This window comes from Megalobrama amblycephala, linkage group LG8, assembly GCF_018812025.1.
Source record: "Megalobrama amblycephala isolate DHTTF-2021 linkage group LG8, ASM1881202v1, whole genome shotgun sequence".
Classification (NCBI taxonomy): Eukaryota; Metazoa; Chordata; class Actinopteri; order Cypriniformes; family Xenocyprididae; genus Megalobrama; species Megalobrama amblycephala.
Window position 1 is genome coordinate 4,183,395 of NC_063051.1, and position 18,166 is coordinate 4,201,560.

Below are 18,166 nucleotides of genomic sequence, written 5' to 3' on the forward strand. Positions count from 1 at the left end.
TATAGCAAGTATAGTGGAGACAAAGTGTTTGACCATCAAGCTCGTGATTGGATGCAGTGGATAGCGTTTTTATGCAGAACACGTGTGGCTCAGTGGTGTCATGGGGTTTTTCGACGAATCACAAGCACACATGCTACTTAATATAAAAAGCCTTATGGATGCAGTTGAACTTACATGTTATTCAGATACTCAGAAGGCACGTGTACCAAATCTTTGCACAAATTGTCACACATGTGCACATGCTCTTGAACTGATCTCACACTGTTTGAACTGCAGTTGCAAAGTACTGGAGTTTTTATGTAAGATGCATCACAGTTTCTGCTTCTACTGTCTGTCAAGTCAGAGAGTGATTGTTAGAATTTTCCTCTGAACAAAAGACATTTTAAGGCTTTTTTTATTTACTTTAGGGTACAGGAGCTTGAACAAAATCCTTTGGTTTTAGGATTTTAACTAAAACAGCATTTCTGGATCAGAGTTGACATTATAAATCAACTTATCCACTGAATGTTATGGTGTGAGTATCAAAATTTGCATATAAATAATAATATTAATAGTAAAAAAAATTAACAATTTTATCATTTTCCAGCAACTGTGGATTTGTAACAACATCAGGATGAGAACATTATGACAGACTTTCTTTCTTTTTTTCGTTTTTGAGTGTGAGCTATCCCTTTAAATGGATGGTTGATTATGATTTCACTTTTTTAACTTTAGTTAGTGTGTAATGTTGCTGTTAGAGAATAAACAACATCTGCAAAGTTACTGTCATTTTACGAGGGTCAATTCAACGCTGGATTTGCACAACATGATGCTAGACGATGAGTTGAATCATCAGCAACTACATAAATTTATCCACTAATCATTCAGAAATGTCCATTTGCATTCTAAAGTTGTAACTTCTTCCTGAGTCTCTCCATCATTGTCCGACTCCGGTTTGAACAATATAAGGCTGAAAACCGTTACTGACAATCGTCAATTTGGCTGCGTAAGATTCTCCTGCTTTGTTGTTGTTGAGCAACCGATTTGCAAGCTGTTAAAGTCGGTAACAATTGCATGTTCTTTACAGTGTGCACTCTTATCAGAAATGGCTTACATTGAACTGACATGATTTTTAAACCTTCCATAAATGACGGGCCCCTAATTTTTCTGAAAACCATATGGGAAGATCATTTGGAAATGCCTGTCTAAAAGTATTTCAGTGTATGTATATGTAAACTGATACAGTATTTATATTATCAGAGGAGACAGCTTTAATAATTGAGTGTTGGGCCAGTAAATGTAATTATTTCAGCAGAGTTAAAAGCAACAACAGCTGCATTCTGAGTACAACACTGTCAACAACATTTCACTGATTCACTTCCAAAGGAACGGCTTGTGTTGGACAGTATACATTTTAAACACATTCCTAAATGCTGTGCTAATTGTTATTCCTGGCTAATGTGTCTTTCAAACACATTCAGTAATGATACAGACTTATCCAGTGTTCAAGTTCAATACCGAAGCTCACACTGATTAGTGAAAAAAGGGGGTTAAAAGGCTAAAAGCAAAGCTGATATTTTGTCTATTTAAAAGTTAATGTAGAAGTGTTATGTGGAAGTGGTGAAGTAAGATGTCTGAACAAATGCCTTTTTGTGATGCTTTATTTCAAGTGTCCATGTGTCTTTTTATTAATAAACTCTATGAAGCCTTCCACACTTCAAAAATGTCTTAATCAGGGTTTTGTCTTGGTTTCCAGTAAAAATATCTAAAAAACACCTTAAAACAAGCAATCTGATATGAGAAAACAAAATTGTGTAATATAATTGGACATATTCTCAAAGAATGAATCTTTATTTTATTTTTTTTCTTATTCAAATTGTAGCCTATATTGTTTTTTAGACATAAACCTTATTAGATTTAACACAATTTAATTTGTTTGTAACTCATGATTTTGCTACAGTACAGACATTACATAAAGTGTAAATATTGCCCACTAGTAACCATCAGAGGAAACATTTAGAAAAACATAAAGAGTTTTATTGAACAAACCACTGGAAACAATTTCTCATATTTTCATCATGCAGAGAGTCTGAAAGCCCAGCAGACATGATCCATGAGTCACACAGAGATACACTAAAAACGCTACACGGGAGCAGTTGTGCAACACAAACGCACGTGTCTCATGCTGCTGCTCCTACATAAACCGTAAATCGATTCCCCATTTTGTAGCCTAGAAATGATTGTCCCTTGGGAAACATTCAGAACATGCTGTTTTTCAAGTCTGTTATTATATATAAAAGACTACAAAAGACTCATTTATTGTTTGTATGGAAAATAATACCCGTGATATCTTGTTTCCAGCCGAAACCAATTATTAAAATATATAAAAAACACTTTTTCAATTTAAAGCAAATGTATTTGTAGTTTATTTAACAGTAAATATTTTTCCAAAGAAACATTATAGTGTCATACAACCAATAGTACAGACAAATTAATTGTGAACTTTGCAAGGAAAGAGAAAGGACCTACTATATGCAGATCAGGGTTATTATAGTTAACAATAACTAAAAAAAAATAAAAATAAAAAAAAACATTTTTGTTGCTTGAAATAAAACAAATGTTATCTGAATTAAAATAATATATATATAAAAAAACATACTTTTTTAGTTCAGCTAGTTGCCATGGTAACATTTCTCATTTTCTTTTAGTTTAAAGGTACATTACTTTTTTGTTCTAAATTAACAAACCTGATGGAGCACACTAAATCTTGAACCTCTGGGGAATCACCTGTTTTAAAAAAAAAAAAAAAAAAAAAAAAGAAGCCAAACAGAGGAGAGTCTGCTGGCAAAAAGAGAATGCAACAGAGCTATAAAATGAGAATCAAGATTGGCTTGGCTTTTCAGAGATAGCAGGAACTGAGGGATTTGAAATGTAAAAGTGACGCAGAGATTTTTATTACTCAACAGGTAAGTTATTTTATTGAACCGATGTAGTTGTGAAGGGTCATATTCACAATCATGCAGAGCCAAAGCACAACAATGTTCTTCTGTAAAATGCATGCAGTTTTGTTTTTTAACCGCTAGAGGGCCAAAAGTTACATTGTGTACCAAATGATGTACTAAAATAAAAAAAATGAATAAACCAAGATTAAAAAATAGACCAAAAACTAATACAAATGACAAAAACACGCAACAAAATGACTAAAACTTTAACTAAAATTACAAAAAATAATAAATATATGGATAAAAACTGTAATAGTATCTCAATGATACTTAAATAACACTAAAAATTTTCTCAAATTTTTCACAGACACCTGCACAAACCCTGTCCTGAAAAAGATAAAGTGCTTATCACACACCGACTGAAGCTCAAAAACCAAGTCGTTTCATGTTACACACTGATGATTTGGATCAGATTTATATCAAAGTGCAATTTTTGATAGTCTCCCTTAAGGCTCTCATATCACAATGTTACATGTGACCATCTTTTCCCTCTGTGGTAGTAATTTCATGCCATGTGCTTCCTTCAGTTCAACACTCAAAGATCACAGAACCATTTCCATGAAAAACATAATACAGACACAGAACTAGAAGTTTCCATGCATATTACACACAAATGTCTTTATTTGCTGTAGTGGTGACATGTAAAATGGCAATTACACAATATATGAATATAAAAATAAAATAACAATTGAATTTATTTCAATCAAATTTTTAAACTAAAGCACCCTGACTACATCACTAAAACGAAAGTAAATTTTAAGGGCCATTTACATTTACATACATTTTTACTTTTCACACTGTGACATCTCCATGTATGCAAATAAAAAATAAGCCTTCTGCTGAGGACAATAGCAAGGTATATATATATATATATATATATATATATATATATATATATATATATATATATGGTGAGTGAAGATGAATCACTGTGGGCCACCACCATATCTATTAAGATTTCCGTCTAAGCCATCAAAGACTCACATCGGCAGCAATGATTACAGCCCGAATGATGTATTGAATGATGTACCTTTATTTTTGGTATCCCCATTCAAACATGTTACATTTAATCACTTGACCTAATGGCAAGCTTCTTTAAAAGCATGCTTATTTACATTGATATGTAGGTCAGGAACACGTCTGTCATTAGGCTGGCTACTAGAATGCTTTTTATGTTAAATTAATTTGATGTACGTACTGGAAATGAAACATTACAAGGGCAGAAATCAGTCATGATTGTGAAGTGTGTCTTAGTTTATATGCACCAATGTCAAGACATTGACTACCCGAAATCAGAAAAATAACATATTGCTCCTTACCAGTGCACCACTTCAATACAACAATCACTCAGGAGTAAAGCATGTGTTGTTTTTCACATGCTTCAGTCATTTGACTACTTAATATGTTCTCAAAAGCATTCAGAGCTCCATGATAGTCAAAGTCAAAGCTGATTCAAACCAAAAATGAAAATGGCCTTGCAGCACACTCTTGATATCATTTTTTAGTTGATGTGTCAGCCTTGCAACAAGACAAACATTTCAACATTATTGCATTATTATAATCAATTTTCCAATATTTCCACCATACTAGAATGTTTGCTTATCGACAAAAGAAAAGGAAGGGGTCATTAGCATGTGGTCTAAGCCTCTCAACTGTGATTTCAGCAGACTGGTATGACAGATGACCATCTAAGATTTAATCTCTTTGATTGGTGACGGGTGTGAAGATGTAATCTTCCACTTGTCAATATCTGGCAACATGCTACAGCTAGAGATTAAAGGGATAGTTCACCCAAAATTGAAAATTCTGTCATTAATTACTCTCCCTCATGTCGTTCTACACCCGTAAGACTTTCGTTCATCTTCGGAATACAAATGAAGATCTTTTTGATGAAATCTGAGAGCTTTCTGTCCCTTCATAGACGAGTAACTGACACTTTGATGATTTAAAAAAATTCATCAAGAGATCATAAAACTAATCCATATGAATTGAGCGGTTTAGTCCAAATTTTCTAAAGAGACTTGATCGCTTTATATGATGAACAGATTGAATTTAGGTTTTTATTCACATATAAACATTGATCAGCGAACATAAACAGAAGCTCAACCGAACCTGCTCGACACACGAGAACAAACTTTTTGGGGAAGCTCAAACGTGCTGCGCAACACGAGAATGAACCTCATTGGTTCTCGCACTCATCAAGTAAACTTGTTTGAGCTTCCGTTTACCACAACTGATGTGTGAGTTGATGAATGTTTATGTGAATAAAAATCTGTTCATTATATAAAGCAATCGAGTCCCTTCAGAAAATTTGGACTAAACCACTCAATTCATTCAGATTAGTTTTATGATCTCTTTATATACTGTATAAACCTTTTGAAGCGTCAAAGTTTCAGTTGCGTAGCTGTCAATGGAGGGACAGAAAGTTCTCAGATTTCATCAAAAAGATCTTCATTTGTGTTCCAAAGATGAACGAAGGTCTTATGGGTTTGGAACGACATGAGGGTGAGTAATTAATGACAGAATTTTCATTTTGGGTGAACTAACCCTTTAAGAGCCTCATTGATTCATGTGTAAATCAGTGCTGGTTACAAGGCAGTCACACAAAATTCACTGTATGTTTGAAAATGTTTGAAATGTTCACATTTATTGTTTTTCTTCAATTTCCTGTTACCTCACGACTTCATCCATTTGGCACAATAGGTGAAAATACACTAGGTTTGGGGTCAGTGAGATTTATTATTTTTTTTAAATAAACTACTTTTGTTCAAAGACACATTAAATTGATCAAAAGTGACAGTTAAAGGTGCTAAAGAGGATCTTTTCGTCGACTGAGAAACCAAAGACTGTTAGTGAGTTTTTTAAATGAGCGCATGTGTAAGAACAACCCCCCTCCTTCACAGCTCATTTCAAAGGAACGCCTCCCAAAACTCGTGCACGTGTATTGGAACATGAGTGTTTACCACCGGCATTCGCTGTGTCGTGTTAGTGGATTCATTATGTCGGACTCACCGCAGGTGACTCATAATCTGCAGTTGTTACTCCTGTCTCCTGACAAAAACATTGCATGCAGCGGCTGTGGAGTGTGGAAAGTTACTGGAGCGCGCAGCTGCGCACGTCTTGCACATCTTGCACAAGGAACGTCATGGCAGTGATTGACAAGCCAGAGGGCCAATCCGCGCACGTCTTTCACAAGGAACGTAATGGCACTGATTGACAAGCCAGAGGGCCAATCGTTTACACGATGATCGCGTAAACGATTGGCTGATGTTTTTAAGGCCCTACCTCGTGCACAGATGATGTATATTAATATTATTCCTTTCAGTGCACCTAATAAATAGTCTTTTATCAGCTAGTAAAGACAGTTTCAAGTAATATTGCAAAAATGTATAAAACAAAACATCCTCTTTAGCACCTTTAAGATATTTACAGTGTTACAAAAGATTTGACATTTTAAAATATATTCAGATAGAAAACTGTTATTTTAAAATGTAATAATATTTCACAATATTACTGTTTTTAATGTACTATATTTATACTGTACTTACTAACCCCAAATTTTTGACCAGTTTGTATGGCAATCTTGGTAGTTGGTAAACTCTTAAATATTTGAATTAGACAACTCCAAAACTCCTTTGATTTGTGTTCTTTTGGGAAAAGGGGTTAAGCTTTAATTAGAGGGTCAGACCACACATAGTCAAATAGTCTTACCAGCTGAGATAATACTATCATTTGTGTTCATGCACTTTTTAAACTCTAATCATGGCTTTGTTTCTCTCCACAGATGGCTTATTTCTTTTTTTAGTCTTGTCTCTCACCTGAAGTTCACATGAGACTCAATGTAAAAACATACCTTTCTAAAAATGACCATATACTTGATCATGTTAGAACTGATTCAATGCCAAATATTTCATTTTTAAAGCACTTTATTGACACATAAAACAGTGAGAATGTTCAAGCATTTTTATAACATTACACCTAATAGTCTAATAGATGTTTTTCTCAATATTTAAAGACATTATATTTTGTACATAATTTTGATAGTGATTACAGCACACACTGTGAGCAATTCATTTTCCGGCTTGCTATGTACATTTAAATAAAATAAAGGATAAAAATCACTAAGTGACTGTGACCAGTTTATGAAGAAAAAATCATTTTGGGGACATATGAAATAAGGGGAAGGTAAGCGGGGGTAAAATTCGAGTTGAACATTAATTTAATGTAAAAATGAATCATGAACATCAAAAGCTGTTTGATATGCTTCAGTACATGGAGACTCCACAACGAGACGCCAATAGCTGGTTTCATTTTTTCTTTACATAAATGTACTGTGCTAATACTACTGTACAGTGATGGTATCAGATGGTCATATCATAGTACTTTGATATTTACAGTATACTATGGTACTGAACACACCATATTAATGTACAATTTACATGGTACTGATACTTCAAAGAATACTAATAAGGTACATGTCCAAAAACATGTGTGTCCAATGAACATGCTTGTTAGTGTTGTTTCTTTTTCACCGTGTGTCAGAGTGTTTAAAGCTCAAATACAGAGAGCTGACCATCGTAGCCTCATCAGGCAGTGACTCCTTCATGTCTGAGTGTTTCATGCACAGGAGAGTTCCCAACAGTTTGGGGAACTTCACAGTGAAAAGCAGGTAAATACATGGATTGGCAACACTGTTCAGGCTGGCCAGCAACATGAGGATGGTGAAGGTTGCAGCTAAAAGATAAAATTGATATAGTGGTTAGATACAAGAAATTACATTTGATGACATTCTCAATAAATGCCCCTAAACATGATTTAGCAGTGCTGTGTGGAACATGTAGGGAAGAGTGTGGAGTGTAACATGCGGTAAGTTGGAACATCTTCCATCAGCTTAACTAATTAGAAACAAGTTACAAGGGGTGGCATTATATCATTCAGGACCACTCTCCTAAGATAAGTACATGTGCAGAAATATAAACCATTTTGATGTAAGAAAGCAAAATATCATCGATTGATCCATTGACCTTTGATGACTTCACATGACGCCAACTCTGAATCAGCATACACAACTGGCAAATTTTCTATATATTGTAATCATTATGATCACAACTTGTAATTGCTTTCATGAGCTTTTTTCTGCTTAAATTAATAGATGATGTTTGATAACTACATGATTTGTATTATCTTAGAACTGTATCTGACATATGGACTTGGACACAGTCACCTCTGATAACAGATTACTCTAAATTGTAGGCTAATGCAGAAACATGCATTTTCTGTTAAGCTGCTTTGATACACTTTTCACACTGCGCTTAACCCCGGGTTATCGTCGTCCTAAACACCGCTTTTAAAGAGTAAAGGAGCGTTTCACACTTGTAATTTACATACGCGATGTATATAAACAGTCGTTTCTGTGTATGAGTTTTCTGTATAAGTTCACTCAGAAAAATTGATATTACAGTCAGCAATGTGTAATATGATGACGCGCAATGCTAGAAGCCATTATGTAAACAGGTCACGTGCTGCGTTTGTCCCGATACCGCGAATATTCAAATAACCCGGGGTTTAGAAATGTGCACTGTGATTGTGAAACTGCATTTTACGAATACCCAGGATTAACTGTTAACCCCGGGTATATTATGAGCAGTGTGAAACGTGAATAAAGATAACCCAGGATTCCGTTTACCCGGGGTTTAGAATGACCCAGGGTTAACTCAAGTGTGAAAAGCCCTAATATGTAGGTAAGCTATTGTGAAAAGCGCTATACAAATAAATGTGAAATTAATTGAATAATGTAATCCAGTATATATGTGTTATTAAAAACAGTAGGCTAATATTGTGAAATAGCCTATTATTATATAATTTAAAAGAACTGTTTTCTATTTGAATATATTTTAAAATATAATTTCTGTGATGGCAAAGCTGAATTTTCAGCAGCCATTACTCGTCTTCAGTTTTACGTGATCCTTCAGAAAACAGTTTTAAATTGTAATAATATTTGACAATATTACTGTTTTTACTGAATGTATGAACAAATAAATGCAATAATGGTGAATATATAAGAGACTTCTTTCAAAAACTTAGGAAAAAAACTTAATTATTCCAAACTTTTGATTGTTAGTGTACATAGTAGCTAATTTAACTAATATAGAATAGATAGATAGATAGATAGATAGATAGATAGATAGATAGATAGATAGATAGATAGACTGATTGATTGATTGATTATGGATGCATATAACTATTTCAACCATTTTTACCTTTAGATTAAGCTGGTACGTGTAATTTATTAACACTTCATGACCCAAAGTGTTTGTTAGAAGACTTTTTCTTACTCTCAGTCGGCGCGTCGGCGTCCCACACAGACCACAGCTGCACGGTGAAGAACGGAGCCCAGCACACGGTGTAGGCGAGCACGATCACCACTGTCATCTTCACGGTCTTAATCCGAGATTTGGACACAAACACCACGTTGCTGGCTCTAGAGGAATAAGAGTGTGGTTGTCCATCACCTCCCTGCTGCTGCTGCTGCTGCTGCGTCTTCATGTACAGGTTAATCTGGAGCGCGCGGCAGATGCGCACTTGGCACACCGTCACAGTTACGATGGGCACCAGAAATATTACCAGTGTCGTCCACGTCACGTACGCTTTAGGTCCCCACGGCTGAATAAACTCTGCCCAGCAGTCGTAGACACCCGGGGCGATTTGAACCCTGGAGAAAATAAACAGTTGAGGGACGCTGAAGACGAACGACACGAGCCACGCGACGCACACGGGCAAGTTCCAGCGCGCGCGCCTCCTCTGGAAAGTCACCATGGGGTTGCAGATCGCCTGATAACGGTCCACCGTCATCACAACTATCATGTAAGTGGAGGCGAACATGCCGACGATCTGCAGATACTTGACTAAACGACATACGAGGTCAGGACCGATGAAACGGTCTGTTATGTCCCACATGAGCTGAGGACACACCTGGAAGAAAGCGACCACCAGGTCCGCCAAGCACAGATGGGTCACAAACACACGCATCCTGGACATCTGCTGTCTCTTTCTCCACAGAACCAGCAGCAGACCGAAGTTCAGAGTTGATGCGGAGAGAAAGATGACGCTCAGAAGCGCGATCTCGATTTGAGCCAAGCGCTCGTTCCGGGGTTCATCTCCGGTGACTTCCATCTCCAAAGTTGCGTTGCTTAAGTTTAATGCGAAGAAAGACATCTTATTAATTGTAGATCTCTTCAAGTTCAGAACCTGCAGTCCAACTGACCCTGTTCACACAAGACAGTGTTCACGAGTCTGCGCATCTTTAGTGTGTGTGTGCGCGTGAGTGAAGACTAGAGGTTTTTATATGTGGGTCTGGTGGATGGAGGGTGGGTCTTTCATTCAGAATTACTCATGAACAAAACTGCATTCAGAAATCTATGAATTTATTAATTAGACAAAGACACTCAACAGACAGTTATGCTTAATAAATAAGACTAGAAAATAGCCCATCGACTCTTGAATTCCATGCATTTTGCCAAAAATCGTCACTGAAAAACACTAAAGATTCATGTAAAAACAGAAAACCTCTAGAGATTAAAAATATAAAAATATGCGAGAAATTTAATAATTCCCATTCCTATTGTTTCTGTTGTGGTAGGGGTCCATTCTACGTATTTGTATGTTCAAAATTAGAATTACTGCATAAACACGAAATAAATAATGACTACTCTGTCACGACTAATTAGCACACTGAGGTGCAAATATTGATTTTTTTTTTTTTTTTTTGTAGGGGGTCAATATGACCCCAACACAAAAGTTGTAACAAAATTTGTAAAGCCTTTCCAAAACACAAATATGTGCTGTAACTTTGCATGCACATTCATGACCCTAAATGAAAAATATCCACTACATTTAAAAAATAGTTTAACCAGTGTTTCAAGCAGTTGAAATTCGAATAGGGGTTATTATATATTATATATATATATATATAATATCCTTGTTATATATATAGCAGGGATATATATATATATATATATATATATATATATATATATATATATATATATATATATAGACATATATACATATATATACACACATATATACACACACACACATATATATATACATACATACATACATACATATATATACACACACATATATATATACACACACACACACACACACACACACACACACACACACACACACACACACACACACACACACACACACACACACACACACACACATATATATATACAGTATTCAAACCCCTTAATTTTTTGTTCACATTTTATGTTGCTGCCTTATGTTAAACTACTTTAAATTACTTCTTTTTTCACATTAATCTACACTCCATACACCATAATGACAAAGCAAAAACAGATCTGTGATAACTTTTCAAATGCATTAAAAATAAAAAACTTAATTCAAACCCTTTTCTGGGATACTTATATAATTTAACTCGGGAGCACTACAATTTCGCTTGTAGATGTTACTACACACAAGTTAACCTGTGGCAAATTCAATTGAATGGGTATGATATGGAAAGGCACACACCTCTCAATAAAAGGTTTAACAGCTGAAAATGCATATCAGAGCAAAAACCAAGCCATGAGGTCAAAGGAACTGCCTGTTGAGCTCACAGACAGAATTATATAAAGTCACAGATCTGAAGAAAAAACTGCTGTATTGAAGGTTCACAGAGGCTTGTAGCCTCCATAATCCTTAATAGAAGAAGTTTGGAACAACCAGGACTCTTCCTAGAGCTGGCCTCCTGACCAAACTGAGCAATCAATAAAGAGCCTTGGTTAGAGTGGTGACCAAGAAGCTGATGGTCACTCTAGTTAAGCTCCATGATCATTTATGGAGATGGGAGAAATTTACACTCCACTTATCTAGCCTTTAGGGCAGAGTGGCCAGACTCAAGCCTTTTCTCAGTGAAAACACATGAAAACACACTTGGAATTTGCAAAAAAAGCACCTAAAGGACTCTCTCAGACTGTGAGAAACAATATTCTCTGGTCTGGTGGACCTCAGTTCCCAACCAGGCACTGCTCTTCACCTGTACAATACCATCCCAACAGTAAAGTGTGGTGGTGGCAGTATCACGCTGTGGGGGTGTTTTTCAGCGGCAGGGAATAGGGGACTCGTCAGGACCTCGGACAGGGCAGAAGGTGAACCTTCCATCAGGAAAATGACCCTATAAGCACACAGCTAAGACAATGCAAGTGTGGCTTAAGGACAACTCTGTGAATGTCCCTGAGTGCCCAGCCAGAGCCTGGGCTTAAACCCAGTCGAACATCTCTGGAGAAACCTGAAAATGGCTGTCCACTGACATTCCCCATTCAATCTGACAGAGCTGAGTGGATCTGAGGAGAAGAATGGAAGGGCAGATGTACAAAGCTTGTCACATTATAACCAAAAAGACTTTGTAAAGGTGTAAAGGTGCTTTAACTAAGTACCGAGTTAAGGGTTTGAATATTTATGCAATGTACTTATTTCAGTTTTTTATTTGCAGTGTTAATGACGATAGAATTTTCTTTTTGGTTGTACTATCCCTTTCATTTTGACACCTTTACATTGTTTTTGACTCTTGTAAAGCTGTGGAGATATATAAAAACAGTTAAAATTAGAAATAATGAATGGTAAAAATGATGTGACACAGCTTACCCCAAACATCCATCAATGTGAAACCATTATCATATTAAGTCTTCAAAAATACTACTCAAATATCAAAATTATTACTCAAGATCATCCATGGACTTAAAGCAAGACATCATGTCTCTGTAATACTTGATGTGTGCTACTTTATTTCAAAGTAAACACCTGAAGGGTTGGTTACATAATCATCTAATAACTATGAACTGCTGACAAAAGGAACATAATTTTTCCTCATATTGAAACCATGGCTACATCTTCATATGCGAAGATGTCATCTCTGCAGGAGAGCTAAATTACTCTCTTGACTATAATAATTACACCACTTCACAAAAAAATTGAAATGAAACTGCATCCTGTCATTCAATTTAGATGCATCCTTGTTTAAACCAATTATATTAATGAATAAATGAATGATATTATGTCAGACTAAATCACCATTTATAAAAGGAAAATGATAGGGAACTTAATTTATAAAATTTCAAAAAGAACGCTTTTTAGAGAGTGATTATGATGCCCATGGTTAGGTGTTGGGGTAAATGCTCCATATGTTAAGCGTTCTAAATCTCACAATGCATGCTTTGATATTACAAGACATTTTCTGCATCCCAAAATCAGCCATTACATACTCCCAAGATAGCAACCATAGATATTCCTCAGCCTTTGGCAGCATTGTTTCTGCAAAGCCACAGGACAAAATAATAAGTGTTATACAAGTGCTCCATACAGCCCTGATGGCTCCTCTGTTGACACTATGGAGGTGCACCTTGTGTACACAGACTCATAATGCATTATAGAACATGCATGCAGAGACAATAGCACTTCTGACACTAGTGTGTTTCCTTGTCTGACATCAGGATCTGCTGAGGTTGGCCAAAAGTTCCTCTTTGCTCATCTGATAGCGGCTCTTCTTCCACACGTCCCTAAGCTCCTGAAGGATTGTGCCAATCTCTTTACCCGAGGTAATGCCCAGCTTGCGCAGGTCATGCCCACTCACAGGGAAGCGGGGGATGGACCACTTTCTCAGCTCATCTAAAAGTTTCTTTTCTCCTTGATACTTCAGAAGCTCCAGTACTCTACTCTGGGAGTCCGGCTCTCGAGACTGCAATGGGGAAAAAAAAAAAAAAAAAAAAAATATATATATATATATATATATATATATATATATATATATATATATATATATATATATTTATTATAGAGTAATTTTTGTCGTAATGATTTGTTGTAATGATTATGGGGATAAAGCGGGTCTTCCTAGTGTCTGACAAACATTTTTTTGTATGTCAAAATGATTTAAATGGATGTACAGCAACTGATGTACTGACATTTTTGTACTAAATATTAGAGAGGGAGCCCAGGGAGGAAATGTACATACATCAATAATGAAATCTGTGTACGGTTTCAAGCTGTCGTGTTGATCCTGTCCCTTAACGAGATCTTGTCTGTATCTGACCAGAAAGAGGCCCAGGTTTTTCTCTTCTCTGGACAGCTTCAGTCGCAGATCCAGTTTCTCCACATCCTCCTGGCTTCGGAACAGAGCAGCCAGGATAGTCATGGGTTTAGGAGAGCTGTCTTGAGCCCTCTGCCAGACCTGCTTCATCTCTCCAACATTGCCATCTGCTGGAAGACCTGCAGGGAAGCACACAGCAAGTCAGAATATTTATATGTTTTAATCTTACAAAATAAGTAATTAAAAAAAAAAAAAAAAAAAATATATATATATATATATATATATATATATATATATATATATATATATATAAAACAATACATATTTACACATACACACACATCTATTCAAATATAATAAAATATATAATCTAGTTTAAATTACGTTCACACCCAGATATATTTGTTTTCATAAAAAAAAAAAAACATTTACACTATTTTCTAACAAAAAAAACTTGTGTAAAAAAACTTTTAGACAAAAATTGTGTAACGACAAGGTAATTTTTTTCTTTTTTTTCTCCTTTTTACTATCTCCGAAAGTTAAATTGCCCAATTTTATGCTTCACAATTGCATTTTTAAATAGAAGATAGATGATCCAGAGAGAGCAGTTGTCATGTAGGCTATAGGTATGAAACAGCTTCACAGTCTTTTCAACCACACATAATCATTATTTTTGTTTGTTACAATAATTTAAATTGTCACAGAAGTACTGGGGGAAAAGTTTATAGTTTGGATATAAAAACACTGCTGTCTATGGTAGCGATTAAAATAGAGTAGGGACGGTTGCCTTGAAGCCCAAGCGCGTTTGTAAATCATTTGAAAGTAATGAGGCTTCAAATAAAGATTGTATCAATTACATTGTTACACCAGTAGGTGGCGACAAGTGACTGTTAAAAAATGTATTTGTCATTGACTCAATCATTCATTCATCCAGTGAAAGAGGCTGATATTTCAGAGCCAATGGGTGAAGCTAGACGGACCAACCACACCCTATCCTACCCATAACCCTATCGCTAAACACAACTCAACCCATTAAGGCCGGAACACACCAAGCTGACGCCGACGAACTAGTGGCGACGAAAGCAGACTGCGGGGTTTGCTCACGTCGGCAGCATCTGTGTCCAAAGTTGGCCTGACACACCAAACCAACGCTAAACAGCTGACAGCCAAGTAGCACGTCAGTTCTGCGCCTGCGTGAGATGAAATGCCTTTCCGAACCAGCAGGTGGCAGTATCTGAACAGCCAATAAGAATGATCAGATGGTCCGACGAGCTCCGACGCTGATTCAACATTTCGAATCGGCCGGAAAAAAGCAGACCAACTTCAGCCAATGGTGCGGAACACACTGAGAAAACTTAGTCGACCGACGAACAAAAACTGCCTAACGGCCGACCGTCGGCTTAGTGTGTTCCTGCCTTTAGGTCCACGAAGGTGGAGCTGGACTAGGACAAGCTCCAACCATTATGTCCAGAGAGGGGGAGCTGGATGACATTTGGCTCTGGAGTGAGCACCACTTGTCCAGTAATGAGATAAGTGAAGTCTTTAGGAGTCATTGAATCATTCACCAATTTAAAAAAATATATAAATAATAATAATAATTCATTCAAATAATTAAATATTTTTAAATAGGCTGCAGCTACAATTTGTCAGAGCCTCTAGTAAAATACATATTATTTTGTTTAGTTGTCTATATAATCGTGGGAGAATTGTGATTTCTATTTTTGACACACAAACACAAAAAAGAATTATTCTCAATTTATCCAGTACTAAAAGACAGATCAATGACAGACAGACAGATAAATAGTCTTAATCTTTTCAGCCACAGTTCCTAACAAATATCTCTATTTCTTAGTTTCTCACCTGTGTACTGGGCTAGGCCTAACTCATAGACAAGGTCCAGCAGATGACCAGCATGGTTTCCAACCAGCATCTTCTTCAGCTCCACCCAGATCCTCTCACCGGAGATAACAGCCAATCCTTTGGCATTCTCTCTTATTGCCTCCAGAGTCTCAGGTTCATGTTGCCCAGGCTCAGCTGCCACCCTCCCATAGAACCTATAGAGCAATCAGACCAAAAATGTAAAGATAAACCACATGAGCCATTCATAGGCTAAACAGTGGACTTCAGTGTTTATTAAAAAATATTTACAACATTTAAAACTCTATTATTATTTATTCACTTTATCACCTTATACTGTTTCAAACATGTATTTCTTTCCAGCTACTTTCTATCAAGATACTGTAATAGCATATAATTACCTGAAATATCTCAAAATTCGAAGGTAGTCCTCTTGGATCCGTAGCGAGGCACTGCCGACAAACCTTACTTTCCTGTTCTTGAGGTCCTCATATCCTTGGAAATAATCATACAGAGTCCCATCCAGCCCTTTAAAAACACAATAGGCTAAATATTAATGATTCCAAATCCTTTAAAAGCCAACTTTAAATTAAAGAGGAATTCGTTCATTAAATTGCAAGGCTTATTCAGGTGAAATATCTTACCAAGAAACATGGAGTTGATGGTGAGATCTCTGCGCTCTGCATCCTTCTGCCAGTCAGTGGTAAACTCCACTTCTGCGTGCCGCCCATCGGTCTGCACATCCACTCGCAAAGTGGTCACTTCAAAGTTCTCGTTATGAAGCTATATAATGTATAATGTACCAAAACAGATCACACTGCAGAAGTTTAAAAGAGGCTTGACAAAAGGTCAAATGTTTTAGGAATATCAATATAAAATTCTTCACTTTACCCTGGCAGTAATGGTCCCATGTTTCTCTCCTTTATTGTTTATCATCCTGACTCCTGCTGTCTGGAACATGCCCTTCATTTCATCTGGAGTGGCTGTGGTGGCAAAGTCTACATCTTCAGGCCGGTTTCCTGACAGAAGGTCCCGCACCGCCCCTCCTGCAATCCTCAGTTCAAACTGGTTCTTTTCAAATATTTCTATATATCATAAAAAAAATCAAGTTCCTTGGTAGTACAAAGTAAATAGCATTTTATATGAAAATGGTAACCATTCAAAAGTTTGGACATGGACACCTGACTGAATGTACCATGTTATGTCATAGTTTTGTTATGGTGACTTTACTATTATTGTAAAATGTGAAAATACTATTAACAGACAATAAGTAAGTGTGTACAAACTTCTCACTAGTACTAAGGTAATGGAAAAGTGAGGATATCATCACTGTATCATGGTACAACCACTGCATTTTTTTTTATAAGGGTGATAATGGCGTAAGATAAAGTGAGCTTACCAGCAAGGCCAACCAGCCCGTCGGTAAATAAAGACTCAAACTCTTTAGTTTTCAGTTGCATTGTGATTAGTGATCTGTGACTCCACGTGAGATGAACTCTGTTGATAAACCTGGGGTTAAGAAATAATTTAGCCCACATCGGTGAACCTAAAGGCAACAAAGTCAGTGTCTGTAAATTTCACGTCATATAATTAATGCTGTAAATACGTATAAATGGTAGATTAAGTTAATATGACTTCAAGTGACTCTTCCAGGTTAGTTCCCAATGTGATGGGCACACAACGTGAAATTACCAATGATAAAAACACTGTGAGGCTATAATGAAAGGCGCAATAAATGTATCAAACGTGACATAAAATACTCAATATTTATTCACCTGAGGGAAAACAACATATGCTATTTTAGCACATCCGTAGTTTCACTCACGCCGTGAGCAGCCATGACAGAAATTCGCAAGGGGGCGTGGTCAGGCAACACGGTGTTTCCGGGACAGCTACGTAATGACACTAACAGCCAATGAAAATGGTTTATTTGCTTTTTTTTTTCATGCTCCCACCCAACATGCTGCCTTTAGTACAGCTAATATAAAAACATTTACATCTCTTGGCAGAAAACGCTTTTGGATGTTTTAATTAAATTATGTTAATTAATGTTTATCAGTCCAGTCCTAGGTTCACCATGGTTTCCCGAATCGGACATGTCCGAAACAAACGGTTCATACTTCAAAGGAATCGCGCGGAATTATTCAGACCCATTTGTGATTAATGCTGCGTCCCAATTCGCATGCTATCCGTCCTAAATAGTATTCGAAATTAGAATTAATGTGTT

General features: G+C 36.4%; 2 protein-coding genes across 3 annotated transcripts; both read right to left on the reverse strand.

Moving 5' to 3' along the window:
- Positions 1-6,676: 6,676 nt before the first annotated feature.
- avpr2b.1 (arginine vasopressin receptor 2b, tandem duplicate, 1) lies at positions 6,677-10,962 on the reverse strand. Its single transcript, XM_048198817.1, has 2 exons — positions 9,317-10,962; positions 6,677-7,715 (listed from the first exon to the last, which is right to left on the reverse strand). The coding sequence occupies exons 1-2, from the start codon at positions 10,194-10,196 to the stop codon at positions 7,510-7,512; spliced, it is 1,086 nt and encodes a 361-aa protein (XP_048054774.1). The 5' UTR covers positions 10,197-10,962; the 3' UTR covers positions 6,677-7,509.
- A 1,799-nt stretch (positions 10,963-12,761) lies between these two features.
- trnt1 (tRNA nucleotidyl transferase, CCA-adding, 1) lies at positions 12,762-17,860 on the reverse strand. Of its 2 annotated transcripts, none has more exons than XM_048198816.1 (8): positions 17,715-17,860; positions 17,339-17,448; positions 16,831-17,024; positions 16,584-16,722; positions 16,341-16,467; positions 15,943-16,136; positions 14,008-14,261; positions 12,762-13,731 (listed from the first exon to the last, which is right to left on the reverse strand). In XM_048198816.1, exons 1-8 carry the CDS (start codon positions 17,729-17,731, stop codon positions 13,483-13,485), a joined length of 1,284 nt encoding a protein of 427 aa, XP_048054773.1. In that variant the 5' UTR covers positions 17,732-17,860; the 3' UTR covers positions 12,762-13,482. The 2 variants fall into 2 exon arrangements, with proteins under 2 accessions (XP_048054773.1, XP_048054772.1); XM_048198815.1 differs by having other exon boundaries at positions 17,339-17,485; positions 17,715-17,858.
- Positions 17,861-18,166: the final 306 nt, after the last annotated feature.